Source organism: Phyllostomus discolor, chromosome 12 (genome assembly GCF_004126475.2).
Source record: "Phyllostomus discolor isolate MPI-MPIP mPhyDis1 chromosome 12, mPhyDis1.pri.v3, whole genome shotgun sequence".
NCBI lineage: Eukaryota > Metazoa > Chordata > Mammalia > Chiroptera > Phyllostomidae > Phyllostomus > Phyllostomus discolor.
The window spans coordinates 14,452,525-14,472,037 of NC_040914.2; the positions used below are offsets into that span (position 1 = coordinate 14,452,525).

The 19,513-nt window shown below is 41.0% G+C and overlaps 1 protein-coding gene across 1 annotated transcript; it reads left to right on the plus strand.

The window, feature by feature from the left end:
- Positions 1 to 8,657: 8,657 nt before the first annotated feature.
- On the plus strand, positions 8,658 to 12,844 carry LOC118497586 (carcinoembryonic antigen-related cell adhesion molecule 21-like). The gene is made up of 2 exons (XM_036012434.1): positions 8,658 to 8,936; positions 12,436 to 12,844. The coding sequence occupies exons 1-2, from the start codon at positions 8,852 to 8,854 to the stop codon at positions 12,714 to 12,716; spliced, it is 366 nt and encodes a 121-aa protein (XP_035868327.1). The 5' UTR covers positions 8,658 to 8,851; the 3' UTR covers positions 12,717 to 12,844.
- Positions 12,845 to 19,513: the final 6,669 nt, after the last annotated feature.

Below are 19,513 nucleotides of genomic sequence, written 5' to 3' on the forward strand. Positions count from 1 at the left end.
GTGTGTTTCTAATAAGACCTGTGGGACTTGACTGCCTCCCATTTACCTGCTTTTCCTTTGGAGTTTATTCAGCTTTGACTTCCATCCAAGGTTGAGGTCTGCTGCATCACCAATGGTTTATTGTTCAGCAAGACAAACACTGCCACTAAGACTTCCTAAGATTCCCTTCCTAGAACTTGACACAATATTATCTAACCAAAAGATTGGTCACCAGTTCATTCTTTAGGTTGATTTATAATCAAAAGAGTCAGTGTGGACAAAAAAGGGACCACATACTAAACCTGATAAGCTCAGGGGAGGACTGCATGGTGGGGCTTACAAACTCAGAGACCTGAGGTGACCACATAGGATGGTATGAAATTAAAACGTTTAACCCAAAGTGACTCATGGTGGGTAGTCATATCCTAGGCTGGTATCTTTCCTGACAAAGCTCCATCTTTACCTTAACTGAGTGTGTTATTGTCCTTTTGCCTCTAACATAATGTTCCTTTAAAATGTCAGAATAATTCTTATTCCTGACTCCCACTGCACCATAGCAGAGACCACACAACTTCGCATCACTATTGTTATTGTGTTCATTTTTTTTAAGATTTTATTTATTTATTTTTAGGGAGGGAAGGGAGGGAGAGAGAGAGAGAGAGAGAGAGAAACATCAATGTGCGGTTGCTGGGGGTTATGGCCTGCAACCCAGGAATGTACCCTGGCTGGGAATCGAACCTGGGACACTTTGGTTCCCAGCCCGTGCTCAATCCACTGAGCTACGCCAGCCAGGGCTTGTGTTCATTTTTAACCACTAGTGATTCTGTACCAACCAACCTAACAATTGTATGTGTGTATTTGTTTTATTTTTTACCCAGTGTCAGAGATTTGAGCACTTTGCTTTCTCCCACCTCCCTAATCTTTTGCCAGTGGATTTAATATAATCATGCAAGCCTCTGCCTTTGATTGTACTGTATAAAATAAGGTGCAAAATTACCATTTTTTTCAGAACATTTTCTCAATTCATTGTGATTTTGTTTCCTGCAATAATCTGATTTCACTTGAGTAAGCTCACAAAAATTCTCTTCAGGTGAAGTATTTCTTATGTTGACAGCTAAAAATTCCAACCTTCTGATCAGAGCTCGGTCTTTCTGGTAACCTGCCCTCACTCTGCAACTATCCAGAGGCCTTTCAGGAGTTACCACATCAAAACAAAAGACACTCTTAGCACCCAATCACTTAGAAAATTTCAGAAGTTTTAGACATTCTTTTCTGAAATCCAAGAAAGAAGTCCAAACATACTTTTATGACATCACATGAGGGAACTGATGCTTACTGAGGTGGGGTCACTCACCCAGAGTCACACAGCCTGCAGGTGGACTGAGATATGTCATGTGTGGTTTGTGGGCACCTGGCATATATCCTTCATTTTTCTTAGGTTTCCTCTTATTTCAGAGGGATTGAAAATTTAAACACTACCTTTCCCTACTCCTGGTGATTGAGAACTTTAATCCACTTAGTGAATTAAAGGTGGTTTCTGAGGTGCATTGGTTCACAATTTATAAGCTGGAATTGAGATGGGGCCATTATTTCTGTACTGAATTGACTGGTGGGTGGGCTGTGGCAGACATATCTTCATGTGAAGAAGTAGGAGTTTCTGTCCCTCTGGGTGGGGTTGTGGCAGTGTGATCTTAAAACCAGATTTCCAGAGTCAGCTCTCTACCTTCCATTCTTCTACCTATTCATGGGTTTTATAATTATTAATTATTTGCATTATAAAGTTCTGCACACATGTTCATGGCCAGTATACTTGTAATATCCCCAAAGTGGAAACAGCACAAATATCCATAAAATGGTGAATCACTAAACAAAATTAATGTAACCCTGGAATGAAATATAACTAGAGGATAAAAAGAATGAACTATGTGAAAATAATTATACTCAGTGAAGAAGCAAATCTCAGCTGAAAATTATATATTTTATGATAAAAACTTTGAAAATTCCACAAAGTGCAAAGGAATTTATAGTGAAAAAAAGCCACTGAGACTTTTTTTTTCCTTTTATCTAGCTGTGCTTGAAGCAAAATTTTTCTAGGACTTTTCAGTGATGGCGTTTTTAATAGAGTTCAAAACTCCACTTTTTTTCAGCCTCTTCTATCATTTAGTTTATCTATTTATGTATTTATTTATTTTTAAATAGATTTTATTGATTATGCTATTACAGTTGTCCCATTACCCCTGTTCATTCACCTCTACCCTGCACACCCTGTCCCACCTACATTCCCCCCTTTAGTTCATGTCCACGTGTCATAAGTTCTTTAGCTTCTTCATTTCCCATACCATTTTTGCCCTCACCCTGTCTATTTTCTACCTACCATATATGCTACTTATTCTCTGTACCTTTTCCCTCTCTCTCCTCCTCTCACTTCCCTGTTGCTAGCCCTCCATGTGATCTCCATTTCTACGGTTCTGTTCCTCTTCTAGTTGTTTGCTTATTTTGTTTTTGTTTTTGTTTTAGGCATGGTTGTTAATAATTGTGAGTTTGCTGTCATTTTACTATACATATTTTTTATCTTCTTTTTCTTATCTTCTTTTTCTTAGATAAGTGCCTTTAACATTTCATAAAATAAGGGCTTGGTGATGATGAACTCCTTTAACTTGACCTTATCTGGGAAGCACTTTCTCTGCCCTTCCATTCTAAATGAAAGCCTTGCTGGATAGAGCAGTCTTGGATGGAGGTCCTTGCCTTTCATGACTTGGAATACTTCTTTCCAGCCCCTTCTTGCCTGTAAGGTTCCATTTGAGAAATCAGCTGACAGTCTAATTGGAACTCCTTTGTAGGTTACTATCTCCTTGTCTCTTGCTGCTTCTAGGATTTTGTCCTTCATTTTTACCTTGGATAATGTAATTATGATGTTCCTTGGTGTGTTCCTCCTTGGGTCCAACTTCTTTGGGACTCTCTGAGCTTCCTCAACTTCCTGTAAGTCTATTTCCTTTGCCAGATTGGGGAAGTTCTCCTCTATTATTTGTTCAAATAAGTTTTCCACTTTTTGCTCTTACTCTTCTCTTTCTGGTACCCCTATAATTAGGATGTTGGAATGTTTAAAGATGTTGTGGAGGTTCCTAAGCCGCTCCTCATTTTTTGATATTCTTATTTCTTCATTCTTTTCTGATTATATGTTGTTTTCTTCCTTCTGGTCCACTCCATTGATGTGAGGCCCAGAGTTCTTTCCATCACTATTGGTTCCTTGTGCATTTTTCTTCATTTCACTTATGTAGCCTTCATTTTTTCATCTAATTTGCAACCAAAGTCAACCAATTCTGTGAGCATTCTGATCACCAGTGCTTTGAACTATGCATCTGACAGGTTGGCTATCTCTTGGTCACTTGAAAGTATTGGTTCTGGTGTTTTCATTTGTTTTTCTGTTTGAAGCACCTTTTTTGTGTGTGTGTCTTGTCATGCCTGTCATGTATGAGGGGTGGGGCCTTAGGTGTTCACCAGGGTGGGACAACCCAGTCACTAGGTTGTGATGCTATATGTGGGGGCAGGGTCCCAGAGGGAACAATGGTGGTTGCTCTGCTCTCTATAGGACTTCAGTCTTTTCTGCTACTTCCCCCAAGCCAACTGGGCCTTTCTGGTGCTAATTCCTGTGTGGGTGGGCTTGTGCACCCCGTGGGTCTTTCCAATGACCTCTCCTGTGAGGCTGGGAGTCTCTCCTTGCACCTCAACACTCCACAGGTGTTTCAAATAGTGCCCCGAGGCTTTATTTCCCAGTGCTGGGACCCTAGGACCGCCCGTTCAGCCAACCACCTTGCGGGCAGTTCCTTGCTTCACAATTGCCTACTCGCTGGGTCTACCAATTGCCACCCCTCAGCCGGGGTCTGCCAGCCACCGCTTGCATGCCCAGGGACCTCCCACTGCTGTCTTGTGCTCCCCAGGATGCCTTATGCCGGTCCCATCACTCTTTGTTCTGCAACCCCTCTCAGCCCAGATGTCCAACACCATGTCTCCTACAGCTCTGGATGAACGTGACTATTTTAACTCCTTGGTTGTCTGACTTCCAAGTTGGTTCAATTTTCTGCCAGTTCTGGTTGTTACGCTTCTTCTAAATTGTTGTTGTCCCTATCTTAGTTGTGCAAGGAGGCACAGTGTGTCTACCTAGAACTCCATCTTGGATGGAAGTCTTGCACTGAGACTTTCCTTAACACTAAAAAGGAGGTGCACAGGTGAAGAAAGAAGAAATTACAACAGGGCATGAGAAGACTTTAATAGTATGAAACATGGTCTTTATTTTCTTGATACAACTTGTCTGGTGCATGGATCTAAGAAAACTTCATAAATTGTATACTTTCAATATGTTAATCTGATTATGTTAAACTATAATCAAATAAATATATATATAATTATATATGAAATATTACCTAAAGTATAAGTGGAATAAAAAGTACTAGACTAAAAGAAAAATACTTAATTATAACATGACATTTTCTTGCCCATTTTTCTGCTTGTCCACCAGGCTGTGGCAGAATTACCCTCCATGCTAGGGTCTTTCTTGGACACTTCTGACCCCATTCAGCACAACCCTGAGCCAAGCAAGGCCCAACCTCACCAGCATAAATCACTACACAGTCTTTCTAGATCTCCATGCTCCCCACAGTGAGCTGCATCTGTTCCTCCATCCAACCAACCATCAGCCCACTGCAGGCCAGTCCTTTGCACTCAGGTTTCTTTTTTCTTAATACCCTCTATTCATCAAGGGGGAAATGGCCACTAACTCTCCAGGCTACAGCCAAGAAATCAGTTTCTCAGAAAGCACTCCAGATCAGCTGAGACTCAAGTACATGCTGTGTAAGCACTCAAAGTTCTCCTTCACAGCCCTTCTCTGGATTATAAGTAACTCCCTAGAGCCATGAGTTATCTGAGACCCTGTCTCTATTACAACAAATACAATAAGCACAGGGCCCACATATATCTTATTCTTGTTGGTGTCAGCATGAAAGGAGGCCTCCCCATGCTTGGGGCACCGTAAGTCAAAATTTGTTTCATACAGTCATGAGGAAGGAAAGGAATCTCGTAACACTAAGGGGTTTGACTGCTCTTTATTCCCCCAAATTCACATTCCTACATAGTCCCACCTTGTGAGTTATGTCTCATCACCCCAGGCCTATATTCTTTATGTTCTCATAGATCCCTGACTGAACAGAAACTCTGGATCCTTAAGCCCTAGAAGAGTTACTGTCAGGGGAGAGGAGAGTATACCCCGAGCTGATAACAGTAAGGATGAACTTTTCATTCACAGAGTTCACAGTATGTGGGACACCTGCCTATTGTTTCTGAAGCCATCTGTCTAAGTCATGATGTCCTGGTGAACAAGGGAAACTTCCTGTGCTGAAAGGAACAGGAGAATCCAAAACATATGGTTGCTTCCTTCTCAGAAGAGCTAAGACTTCTATATAAAACTTTCTTTCCCTAACAGAACACACAGAGCACCTGGTTGAGTATTCCTTCATCTGGAGATGCTCCTGCTCCTCAGCCCTGTGGGCTGACAGGGACACAGTTTTGACTGATATGCAACATCCCAATGTAGTGATGGTGGACACACAGGGCATTTTGGGGATCAGCCTTCCAGGCCAGCACTCTCCTCCAAAACTTTACTTATAGAGACTGTTCACAAAAAGGGGCTTTGCAGCAACCCTGACAAGTGCAGGGGGATGCATGGCAGGCCTGACAAGCCTCACAAGATATTCTCAGTAGAAATTTCTAGCTGGGCAGGTGATGGCAGGTTGCGACATCCCAAGCCTTAATTTTCCTTAGCAAAGGTCAGTCCTTACCTTCAGTGAGCCCTCAAGTCTCTTTTTTTTCTTTGAATTGCATAACTTGACACATCAGAGGGATTTTCTTTGCTGGATCATTGAAAAATACAGAGCCTAGGACAAGTGTATGAGACCACAGACTCTTTATGTTATCTGGTCCCCTGCACACATTCTTTGTGTCCTGTAAATGCAAAATAGCCTGTACCCATCAACATAAAAAATATATATTTCTCCATTTTGCCTTTTACCCAGTTCTAGAGATTTCTCTGCTATGTTTTCTCTCACCTCTTAATAGGTTTTAGGCATCCTTGTTCACCTTCTACTTTGATTATAACATATAAAATAAGCTACAAAACTACCTTCACAGGATTTGAGACCTCTCTCCCAGTTGGTTTGGATGAGATAAACTCATTAAATTGATCTATATGTTTGGACTTTTTTTACTTTGACAGGGCCTTGGAGCATGTCCTCCCTCATGGGGTTCTGTGCTGCTCTGTACCTCATGAATGGCATCATCCATGGCAAGACGAGGTAACCACAAGAAAGCTGCCCAAGAACAAATCAGAGGTTCTCCCAGCAGCCAGGCAGCACAAGGACAGTTCCAACAAACAGACATGGGGAGGGGTGGTCTATATGTAACTGTACCCTGAAAAACAGAAAGCCCGTAGGCACTCAACTTTCCCCACAGTCCTTTCTGCCTGAGACATGAAGGATACATCCCACTCCACACCCCAAAACTGCAGGTCATACACAGACTCCTGGTTTTGCGTGTTTCTCCTGGGAAGCAAAACTCAGTCTGGTGCCATCTTAAGATAACAGAAGGGTCCTCTCTACAATTACCAACAAGTTTGACACCTGCTTACACCCAGAGTTGTCTCTGTGACCTTCATGCTGGGAGAAAAACACACCTCAGAGCATAAGAGAACATGGAGAGGACCCAGTGCCTAGCTGGGTTTCTGTGTCACAAACAGAAATAACCCAGGTTTGTAGGACACCTGCGGCTCTCTGAGTGGTGCTGAAACTCCCAAGACCAAGTGTCAGCAGTGGCCAATGTTGGCCTTAGTGTGTCATCCTCTCAGGGACACATGTCCCCCCATCAGCCTTGCTATTACAGGTGTACCCTACAGGCCAGTTGGATCAACCTCTCCTGACAGCTTGTCAGATGCAGAGTCTCTGGCACACTGCCCCAGAATTGGTAGTATAAGAGAATCTGGAGATTTCACCTGTTCACAGGAGAGCAGGAAAAGAAGCTATCTTCATATGAAGCCATCACAATTTGAATGGGCACCCATATTACCTGGACAGCTTATGAAGCTGCATTTTTAAAATTTCACCTGGAAAGAGAGATGTTGAAAATGTTTCACTGGGGAAATGATGCACAGGAGGGCTGACATTACTTTGACAGCTTTTTCAAAGTTAGCTCTAGAACTCCTGCTCTGAAGGGAAAAAGCAAATGGGAAAGAGTGAGGGCTATGGGGAAGGCTACTGTACACCTGACAGGGAGCTGTGGGGAATATCTGAAAGCCAGACACCCCAGGCTTGGGCTCTTCATAACACAACAAGGGAGTGTGTATTTGTGTATGTGTGGTATTAAGAGGCCTTAGAAGTTTTCAGGGAATGAAAGTATAGGGGATCAGTGCTGGTTACAAGGTACGAGGGTGGCAAAATGAGGGCTGGGAGAGGAAGGGAAATCTGAACAGACCACACCCACAGCCCACATGACAAGAACAGTAAACATGCCCCAGAAAAAAGCTCAGCGCATAGGTAGGACACACAGCACATTGCACCATTCTGGACAGAGGTGCCTGTGAGCCTTACAGAACCTCAAGCTTCTCTCAAAGAGGCAGCCACAGAAGAGACAACATACACCATGGGGTCCTCTTCAGTGTCAACCCACACAGGACTTGTCCACTGGCGAGGGCTCCTGCTGGTTGGTAAGTAGGAGACAATTCCTTGGGGTAGACTAAGGATCTGATACAGAGACTGGCTGGGATCTCCTGAAGAGGCCAGTGCTCTGAGAAAAGAGGAAAGGCTTGTATTTGGACCTCAGGGCGAAGGACAAAGGAGCAGGGTAGGACAAGGAAGGAGGTTCAACTAGAGGAAAATCTCATAATCTGGAAGTGGTAAGAGGCAGAAAACTCTCATTTACTGTGTATTTCCTGTTATTTGTGATACTGATATAATGATTTATCAGTAAGCATCAGAATAATTTAACAAGAAGTGTAACACATGGTCTTTATCACCAACCTTTGAAATGGGCAAATAAATCCCAGGATGTACAGCTCACTGGGATCATACATTCACCCAACCCCATGTATTTCCAGGCTCTTTCAGTCACTGGAGGTACAAGATCAGGTGAGCCCTATTGTCATCGAGCCTATCTTCTATGGAGGAGAGAGGAACAAGGAAGGATCTAGATGTGACATCAGGTATCCACAACAGCCATGAAAAAAGAGAGTAGGGACAGGTCAGAAAGTGAAGGCACAGAATCTTTAGATAAGATGGTCAGCAAAGGTGCCTTTCAAAAGTGCCCCTGAGAAACAGATGGCATATGAGCACAGTGAATGGGTGAGCAAGACAAACAGCTGGAAAAGAGTATTTGAAACCAAAAAATTGGCAGCTTGAGAAGTGCTGAAGAAAAAGGGGCCATGTCTCTTACCTTGACCTGAGAGAAGCAAACTCACCTACAGAACAAGGCTGAGACATAGAGAGACCTGCTCAGGATTCAAGGCCTCATTTTTCTATCCCAAAATGTAGATATCAATAATCATGCATTTTTTTTTTCTTTCCTAGTTTCACTCTTAAACTTCTGGATCCAGCCCACCACATCACAAGTGACAGTTTATTCAAAGAATGCTCTTGAAGGGACAAATGTGCATCTATATATCCACCATACAGCTCCCAGTGCATCAGGCTTCCTGTGGTACAGGGGAGAAAACATTCGCAGCCATACTAATATTGCATATCTTTTATTAAACCCAAGTATCCATGTAAGAGGCCCTCCAGGTGGACAAGCCAGAGTAGAAGATGATGGGTCCTTGTTGTTAAAGAATGTCACCATGAAACACTCAGGAATCTACACTGTACTGGTCCAACTACAAGGCTGCCAAAAAATGATAGCATGTGGACAGCTTACTGTATACCGTAAGTGATTGCTTTCTGACCTTTGGGTGCCAGGTGGGGTGAATTCTACTTCAAACACAGGACTGATATACCCTAGATACTGCCTCCATTCCCCTTGGCATTCTGATTCAGGGTGGATTTTGGCATTTAATGAAGGATACATGGAAAATGCAGATAAACTTCCTAAGACCTCTATTTCCTTCTCAGATTTCAACCTTGCACAGACAATGCAGACAGAAGGATCAGTTTGACAGGAGTAATTCAGCAAAGGGAGACCAGACTAATTTCAGCCTTCTGAGCACCTGCCTATTCAGTTGACCTTGAGAATGATTCTGCTGTACTAGATGAGAGCAGTCTAAGAGACCCCCTAAAATATTACACAGCACAGCTCAGAAACCTTTCCAGAGAACCCTGTCCCAGGAATCTTTACTCCAAGGACCCTGGTGAGCCTGTGCTAGGTTGGGTGTGGCCTCCTCAGAAGAACTGAGTGTGTAACAGTTTAATGGGTGCCCAAGTCACAAGGCTCCTAAGGCAGTCACCAGTCAGGTCTCATAATGAAGAGCCACATCTGGCCAGAAATGGACTTTGGTCTATCACTGAAATTTGTGTAAAGAGCTGAATCAGACAATGTCATTGTGGATAGCTGGCTATCTTGGGGGTCTGAGGAAAGTTCAGAGAAAAGGCAGCATCCCCAGAAAGAAACTGAGAAAAAAAGATGCTCCTAGAAGCTCCTTATTTACCAGGGATCAGCCAGGGGTTCTCTCTGGGAGTCAATCAGTAACAGATGACTTTTTTGAGCATCTCTTCTATTTCAAGATTTAGGTCAGAGCCTCTAAATATTTTACAGTCATTACAAGGATATCCTGGCAGCTAAATATTCACTGAGAAGAAACTGAGAAACAGGAAGGTACGGTCACTAAAGGAGATTCACACTAACTGTGAGCAGGTGATCAGAGTCACTAGAGTTCTGTTTGTAGCCACAGACTTAATTTCTTTACCTCTGGGCCTTATGAGGGAGTCTTCAGACTCCTAAACCAACAAAGTGGTTCAGATCCTTTTCTCTTAGGTGTCTTCAGTCATAGGGATAAATTTTGGTCTGCGAAGGAAATAAAATGGAGTCAATCTATTTTTTACTCTAGAAAAACAGTATCTTCAGTAACAGTCAGAGTCCTTGCATACATTACCCAGGCATCCCCCTCAGGGGGCCCATCCACACCTCCCTGCACTGGACTTGACATCACTTACTTGTTTCCTGTTTTGGTGCAGTCTCTCCCAGAAGATGTAAAGCAAAGGACTTTTCTTTCTTATTATCTACTCTACCCCTGAAACCAGCTCAGGATGAACATTTAAGAAGCACTCAGTTGCTTTTGATGAATTAGGAAGAAATAAATGGTGGTTGAATGAATGAGTGAATGATCCAAAATCTCTTCAGAGCCTGGAACCTGGATGCAAAGTCCTTGGTATCCTCACCTTAGGGAACAGTCTTTCCGGGTCCCAGGAACTAAGACCATCATCTCAGATCCTTTTCTTTTCTCTAATATCTAGGACTTGCTGTTGGTCTTAGGCCCTGGGCTATTACTAATAATTTTCACATACAGAAGAATTTTAAGATTTTTTTCCAATTTTTGTCTCATAGTCACTTAACACAAATTGCCAACAAGTGCCAGAATTTCAGCAAGTCCATGCTGCCCACTTGCTCTAAAACACTGATTTTGCATTTACACAAGTCCTCACCTGCCCTCAGGAGGAACAGAATAGCTTTTATGGTGGAGGGCAGAGCACATGATTCTGCTGCCATTATCAACTTCTGCCTGTTCTTTCTCCTCTTTTCTAAATCATTTCTTGGGCCCTGCTCTATCATGCATTGGCTCACTGGCCCATTTCAGTCACATTCACCTGGAAAGTCCTGACCTACCTCTTAGCCCAGGGCCTGAGCAGTCAATTTATCACTGGCCTGCTTCTGGTCTCTATTTGCTATTTCCACTCAAATGCCACCCAGTCTCTAGGATGTCCTGGGAAATAGTGCTTCATAGAAACACACCTCAGCTGGGCAATAAATGTCTGTGTATCTGGGAGGAATGGCCTCTGGTCAAGCAGGCATTCAGGTGGTCAGTGAAGAACCAGGAAATTGCAGCAGTCTCTCAGAATCCCCTTAACCAACACTGATACTGATCTGACACCTGAAAAGTCTGCAGTTTCCCCCAGACATATATATAGCTGGAGGACATTCATCCTCTGAGTGCTCTATTCCCAAACAAGTTCTTGTGATGTGCTGACCTGCCTTGTTAGTTCTAAGACTCAAGTTGACTAAGAGGTGAGAGGTACCAACTGTGCTTGATGAAGCTTCTGGAGATATCAAAGGTACCACACAGGGCATTTTTTTTCTCTTTTCTGCAGAGCAGGGTTAATCACAACCAATATCATAAGAAACAAGTTCAACCTTGAGAGTTGTGATTTTCATTTTTGTACAAAGAGTGGTGTTGAGCATCTTCTTCTGTAACTATGTGCTATTTGTGTATATTCTCTGGAGAAATGTTTATTAAAGTGTTTTGTTCCATTCCTAAATAAGATTATTTGGTTTTGTGGTTGTTGTTGAGTATAGATGTTTTTTGTATAGTCTAGATATTATCTTTTTATTTTTCATAGGATTTGCAAAATATTTTCTCACATTTCATGGTTCACCTTTCAAAGTTTTATGTCTGTTTTGATGAAGAAACATTTTCATTTTGAGAATATCCAAATGTTATATTTGTTTGCCTGTCTTCTTAGTGTCTCATTCATAAAATCACTGACAAATTCAATGTCATAATGTTTCTCTCTATACTTTTTATAAGCATTTTAAAGAGTTAGGTCTAACATTTAGAATTTGATATAATTTGAATTAATTGTTGTTTGTTCTCATATTTATTTGAAATTAATTTCTATATATTTTTTACTTAATTTTGTGTAGTATCAGACATGGATCCACATCATTAATTCCCATGTGGATATTGCTGTTCAACACCATTCATCAAAAAGACTGTATTTTCTACTTTGAAATCCTTGCCTCTTCTCTTTTTAAAATTAAATAATTATTATTTTATTTTTGTTCAGTATGTCTGTCTCTATTTACCTGCCACTACATCCCCTCACCCCAACCATCCCCACCTCCAACTCACAATCCTCCCCCCCTTTGGCTTTGTCCATGGGTCCTTTATACGTGTTCCTTGATGACCCTTTCCCCCTTCTTTTCCATGTTATTACCTTCTTCCCTCCTTCTAAATACTATCACTTTTTTCTTTATTTCAGTGCCTCTGGCTATATTTTGCCTGAGGTTATACGGGGACAGAGAGGAGTTGCAGCTCTTTCCTTAATATAATCACCTGCACCTACAAAATTGTCCTCCAAATGCCTGGACCACCCTCTGGTGGCCTTTACATAAGTCACTGTGGGCTGTGAATGGCTGAGTTCTCTCAGGAATCCATGTGGCTGCACGTCTGAAGCCCATTCTCAATGAGTCAGTTTCTCTGTTTTTCCACAGCACTTATGAGAGCGCCCACCCTCCTGGCCAGCAACACCACAGTCACAGAGAATAAGGATGCTGTGGTCTTGACCTGCTACACAAACAGTCATGACATCCAGTGGTTTTTCAAAGGCAGAAGTCTGATGCTCACAGAGAGAATGGAGCTGTCACGTGACCGCAGAAACCTCACCATATACCCTGTCTTGAGGGAGGATTCTGGTGATTACCAGTGTAAAGCCTTCAACCCCATGTGTTCTGCTATAAGTGCATCCCTTGCACTGGATGTGAAATTTGAGTGACTTTTCTTTCCCCCTCTATGTTGTTAAACTCTAAATAAAGTAGTTTTTTGCAATATCATAGCTGATTCATGCTGAGGGTGAATAATTCTTAGATTTGCACTGAGTCAATAAACACTAGAACAATGTAAGCCAACACTGTCATTATTTTTGACTTAAGGTCACATTTCAGACCAACCGCCACCATGGTTTGGATTCATGTGTACCATGTCCACAGTGTAAGGGTCATTGAGACACTGTGTCCCTCAGGTGATGAGCAGTAGTTGTTTGATAACAAATGAGATAAGGTAAATAGCTTAGAGAATCTGAGCTCTGTGTCTTGTCTGTGAACACATGTGGAGGGCACTTGTTGTAGACAATGGGAATGAACAAGAGGACAACAACGTGAGTAGCAACACTGCTTTTTGTTTCTCTTTAATGTGTTCAAAAGATTTCTAAAGTCTCTTGAGTATTCTTTCAATGTCAATAAAATTATTTGCATGAGTTCAGTACATTTCTGTTCTTTTTGTTAATGAGGTATAATTGGAAACTTTGGTAATAAAACCAAGGTTTTAGTTCAAACGTACCAGTTCACACTGATGCCCATGGAATTTGAAAAGACCTCATACTTTATAGAGCTAAGTTTAACATCTTTAGAATTTTGGTACCTCTTGCAGAAAAGACATCACCCAAAGCCAGTGAAACTGGAGGTGAAGTGTTTGGGTAAAGCTTCGTAACTTCAAGAGGCTGTTAAAACTCCCATCATATTTTTCATGTAAAACCCTTATCAGAGCAAACTATGTGGTGAATGTCAGTTCCTCTGCACTTAGGGAACTAATCAGGCTAAATCAGGTGACACCAGCCATATTGTAGGGTCAAGAACACACCTGTCTTAGTGATTAATTTTGGTGAATGGGAAAGTGACTGTAGAGATAAATATAATGTCTGAATGGAATTTTCCAGAAGCACAGCCATCTGGGAGATCAGGTTCTGGCTCTGTTCAGGGAGTGTCAGTTATCTTGCACCTCTTTACAAATTGCAGGAACTGATACAGGTTCAAATTATGTCTTGGCTGCAAGAGATGTAGTTGTGTTTCCCTCCACTGTGCAGAAAGCCATTTCGTTATGACCCAGAAGCCTTCATGTTTTCTCAAAAGAGTCCTTAACCTTCAGACAGGTTCTTCCTGATTGCAGGCCTCTGACTCCATATTTTAGAGAATTCTCTTTAGAAATGTAATTGCAATTTGTAGTTACAAATTTTTTTGCCACTTGGAATACACACAAGTCTCCTTAAAATTATCTTGCTAGTGTTATGATTCAGAGAGTATCTATTAAAAGGGTCTGTACCCATCTCATAAAATTTAATCATCCCAGTGTTCCTGTGTCTCAATTTCTGTGGGACGTACAAGCGTAACTTGGGTGAGGACTTGTATAACCATGATATAAGAATACATACTGTGAAGATTTTAAGAAAAGTTTTACTTTTATATTTTTCTTTTAATTGGAGGCTAAGTTTGTTTAAAATTATTTTAATTACTGACATGTTTGTGTTTAAACATTATCTTTCATCTTGTTTTTATTATTTTTCAAGAACTTTTCTATCAATTTTCCTGCTACCACTCAACCCAACCTACACATATTTTCTCTTCCATCCTCAATCTTATGCTTCTTTGTCTTTGTCCATGTATCTTTAATCCATGTTCCTTGGTGACCCTTCTTATTTTCCCCCTATTATCCCATTCGCTTCTACCCTCTGGTTTCTGTCAGTTTGCCCTTTATTTCAGTGTTCTGGTTGTATTTTGCTCACTTGTTTGTTTTGTTGATTAGCTTCCACTTATAGGTGACATAATATGGCATTTGCCTTTCACAGCCCTGCTTATTTCACATAGCATAATGCTATCCAGTTCCATCCATTATGTCCAGAAGGGTGGTAGCTCCTCCTTCTTTTTGCTCCATAGTACTCCATTTCTTTAGAAACCTTTGGTGGTTTTCCAATGTATACATCTTCTACCTCCTTGGTTAAGCTTATTCCAAAGTATTCTAGTCTTACTTGTGGTAATGTAAATGGAACTGTTTTCTTAATTGAATTTTGAGATATTTATTGTTGATGCAAACTAATGAAATGATGCTGTTTTTCTCCTGTAACTGCACTGAATTTATTAGTTTTAACATTTTTTGGAGGGGAGATGAAATCTTTAGTGTTTTCTACATGTAACATCATTTTGTCTGATGAAATAGATCACTTTCTTTTTGCTTAAAGGTATGTTGATACCTTTATTTTATCTTTCTGGCTAAATGTTTCAGCCAAACTTCTAGTAGAATGATGAATAAGTGGGGAGAGTAGCCGTTTTTTTATACGGTTCATGATCTTAGTACATGACATATAACATACAGAGTGATTTTCCTTCTATGTCTACAGTCCTTCTCCTTTATCAAAACTGTAACTACTTCTCTCTAGAGATTTTACTTCATAGAGCTTTCCTGTTCATAGTCCAAGAAAGTAAAGTCTCATAGAATTGAGAAATTATTTAGATGAAACATCTCAAACTCCAAGATTATGAATACTGGGTTGGTCTATCTTTCTTCCTCATAAATTATTTAATGAGAGGTAAATGTCTTTTCAATTACAGTAGAGTTTTATTTGCCCCAGAGACATATAGCAGTGGTAAGCCTGCTTTCTTTGACATTTATGGAATTTTACATGATGAGTGTGACCTGAACGTTATTGAAGTCTAAAAAACTTCTAGGAAAGAATTAGTAAAAGCTTATGAGAAAAATAATTTAATGGATAATATGGCTAGAGGACGACACATGGTCTGGGAATTGGTTTCCTGTGCTGATACCACAGAGATGTTCACAGAATAAGTCAGGGGTCACCCTGGAGTAATCTGGCATCAGAGAGAAGGTGCTGTCCACTTTTTATACATTGTCATCTCAGTGATGACAATGGTCATCCTGCACAGGTTAGGAGCATCCCCTGATGAACTTTACAGAGCCCACTGCATACTATGTGTGGCTGAGATCTCTGAGGAAGCAGCATGGCCCCAGGTCCCAAGTCCACTCTTAAAAAGTCACATCATATGTTTCTCTATAGAGCCCATGAAAATGACCATCCTCCAAGGAAGTGACACTACAGTCACAGAATATAAGCATGTCATGGTAATGATCTGTGACACAAATGTGATCTCCACACAGTGATTATTCAGTGGCATGAGTCTGTCATTCAGAGAGAGAATTAATCTGTCCTGGTGTTACAGAAATGACTCCCCACAGGGTCTTTCATTACTCTAGGTTCTCCCCACTACTGTATTCAGGACTGTGGCTCTCAATACCATAATATGGTAAAAAGGGCAAGAATTATTTAATTAAAATATATACAGGTTTAGAATAATGGCAGAATTCTGCCATTAAATCTCACTCCCTTCAAAAAACAAAGAGAGAACCACAAAGACACCATCCTCCCATTCCCCCTTTGTCTAGTTAGGGCAGCCTCAGAGCATGCCAGTCAAAACTGTCTTCCAGAAGGAAAAACAAAGCAAAACTGAACGCTGAAGATGGCTTCTCCTGGTTCCTCCCCATAATCCATACTTGGTTGGGCAGGTATCCCTCAGTTTCCAAAAGCCATCAGGTGTGTCACCGAGATCCCCAGTTCTTAATCCAAAACCACATTAGACCTCCTCATGACCAGCTGTCAAGAGTTTTTTCATCCACTTTTTTCCTGCATGATCCTGCCAGCTCCCTCATTATCCCCATCGTACATTCTGGCCTGCCTTTCTGTTTATATCCTAGCCTGATGCTCATCCATAACCCAAATTCTGATTCCTTCACAACTAGCTACACTTGCTAGCACTCCCATGGTTTCTGCATTTCTTAGCTGCCATACTTAGTCCAGACAGACCTGGCCCCATGATGCACAAGCTGCCTCTAAGCTGCTCTCACTGGCTAAGAAAGTCCCTCTGGCTACATCACATCATGGCTTAGAGTCATGCCCATCTCTCTAGCTCCGCCAAGACTAAAGTTTTAATAATATCATAACATTGGCCAAGTTACCCTATTACACTGGCACAACAGAATCTTCATCATTAACCCTGTAAAATAAATAATGCTGAGAACTACCAGTGTGAAGTTTCCACACATCAGTTTCTTCAAATTAGATGTAATATATGAGTGACATACTTCCCTCCTCTGTGTTTTTAAACTCAGAATTTTCATTGCAATTTAAATATTTTTTTGTTGAGGTGAAAATTCCTTTTGAGACTTTCACTGAGTGAATAAATACCCCAAAATGTGAGCTAACATTGTCATCATTGTTGACCTCATGACATATTCCACACCAGATTCCACCTTTGGTTAATCTAAGATGATCTTCACCGTGGAAGTGACACTGTGTTCCTCCACAGAAAAGCAGTGGTCTTGAGATGACTGGTAGGAGCACATGATAAGCTCACAGGAATCTGAGCTCAGACCCTACTTGTGGGTGTGTGGAGAGCACCTGGACACAGTTTTAAACAATGGAAATGGACAAAAGGACACCTGTATGGTGTCCTTTAGATCTTTGTTTCAATACTTGATTGCCCTCCAAATTCTCTAGTCTATGTGAGTATTTCTGTTTTCACAATAACAGAATTATTTGCATGAGTTCACTATGACTCTGTCCTCTTTTTTAATAAGATACAATTGCAAACTTTCTTAATACAACCAGGGTTTTGGCTCCAATGTCCTAATTAAGAACAATGGACACATAATTAGAAATGACCTTACCGTCTAAAAAGCTAAGATTGACCTGATTGATATTTTGGTACCTCCTAGGAGAAGAGGGAATCCCCCAAATCTAGGGAGACTGCAGGTGAAGTGTGAGGGTACTTCTTCCTACCCTCAACAGGCTCTTAAAACTCCCATCTAAGTTTGCATAAAAAGTTTTGTTGCAGTACACTATAGGATGAATGTCAGTTCCTGTGTAGTTAAATAACAAATCAGGGAAAATCCAGTGTCACCAGCCATGTTGTAGGATCAAAGATTCCCTTCTTTCTTGGAGATGACATTTGATCAATGGGAAAGTCACTGTAGAAAAGATTTTAATGATTCTATGAAAAACTTCAGAAACACAGCTTTCTGGAAGATCAGAATTTGCTTCTCACATATTTTTGAACCTGTTTATTAAAGGCCCTAAATTTGCAACTCTTCATACATTGTAGGAATTGATGGTAATTCAAACTGGGTCTTGGTTGAAAGAGATTTAGTTGTGTTCTTCTACACTGTGTAAAAAGCTGTTTTGTTAGAACCTAGAGGGTTTAATATTCTCTCAGATTCAATAATGATTTGACATGTTCTTTCTGACTACAAGCCTCTGACTTCCTTTTTTAGAGCATTTCTTTGGAAATGTGCATGCAATTTGTAATTGCAGATTCTTGCTCTGCCCTTTCAAAATACACACAGGTATCCTCCAAAGCTTCTTGCCAGTCTATTTGTCCAGAAGGATTAGGTTCATTCTTCTGAAATTAATTCTGCTGTTGTCCCTGTGTCCCAGTCTTTGAAAATCATAGAAGCCTAACTTCTATGGGAAACTTTACAACAAAGATGTAAAATGACCTCATGTCAGGATTTCATGAGAAATTTTGTCCTTTGTGTAGAGCCAGTTAACAAACACAGATTCCTATGCTCCCTCCTTTTCTTAAACTCTTTATAGGTAGGCTTCTGTTTCAGAAATTTTGAGTTCATTCTCACTGCCATATTGAATTGGCTTGAATAATAGTTTTGTTACATTTTTAAATTGGTTTTGCTCCTGTTAAACTTGGGTAAACCCACATGTAATTAGCTAATTCTATCATTTTGCTCACTGTGTCAATTCCTCCCATATTTTCCAACCATTTAATTATTTTCTTGATCTGGCTAAAATCTTCCAAGTAAACAATTTCAATTTTGTCCTTCACCTTTGACATGGCATCCACATTAGTAGATATCCTGACTGCCCACATTCTTTTGTGGCTTAAGTTTTTCTCAAAGAAGCCTTGGTCCCAGAATCTGAGAAGAGGCAGAGGCTGTAAAAGATGCATCTGCATAGCAGACTAACCATCAACAGTGTTCTTGTTTAACATCCATGTTCACTGCACCTTCGAGGGGCAACACTACAGGGATTTTAAACACTAATCTCTCACAAAACTCTACAAATCTAATAAATATGCATGTCTCTGTCTTCTCAGCTGCACACATGCCCCAAGTGTTTGACCCTGTTTTGATTGCTCTCTCTCACCTGGAGTTTAGACCAGTCATGAGTATCCTCATTCTTTGTTGTCGTTGTTGTTGTTGGTGGTGGTGGTCGTTTCACAAACCACATGTCTGTCCTTGGATAGTTGACAACCAGACCTGGGAAATGGTAAGTAAATCTCTCCTTTTTTCTGGTTTCTTTCCTTCTTCTTTTTGCCTATGGGTCATTTGGCTAAAATCCTTGGAGGTGCAGCCAGAAGTAGATTGTGGGTAATCAGAGGTGGGTAAAAATTGGGGCATAGTGGATGGGGTCTTTAGAGTCAGGCTTAGAAACTGTAAAGCCTGAATGGTTTGTGGCAATTTGGCACTGTATAGGTTCAACGGGATGAAAGGGTGCTACACAAAAGAGGTCTTCTAGGGGATCAATTTGTGGTTGAAATATATGAATGAGGAGCTGAGTACCTGTTGATGAAGGAGCAACTGGAGCAGGCGCAGGAAAGTGGAGGTGCCAATCTTGCAGATTGGACAGTGTGAGGGGTGAGACAGTTTTTAACTGCTTAGATAAGTGCCCTGACAATGGGACAAGGGGATACCCTGAGTGTGCAGAGTATCAGGAGT

What these genes read in the sequence shown, in the direction of transcription:
- LOC118497586 (XM_036012434.1), top strand. Translation starts at nt 8,852, where the DNA reads ATGAAACACTCAGGAATCTACACTGTACTGGTCCAACTACAAGGCTGC. An exon ending in TGGACAGCTTACTGTATACC is followed by an intron (nt 8,937 to 12,435) that starts GTAAGTGATTGC and finishes GTTTTTCCACAG; the next exon opens with CACTTATGAGAGCGCCCACC.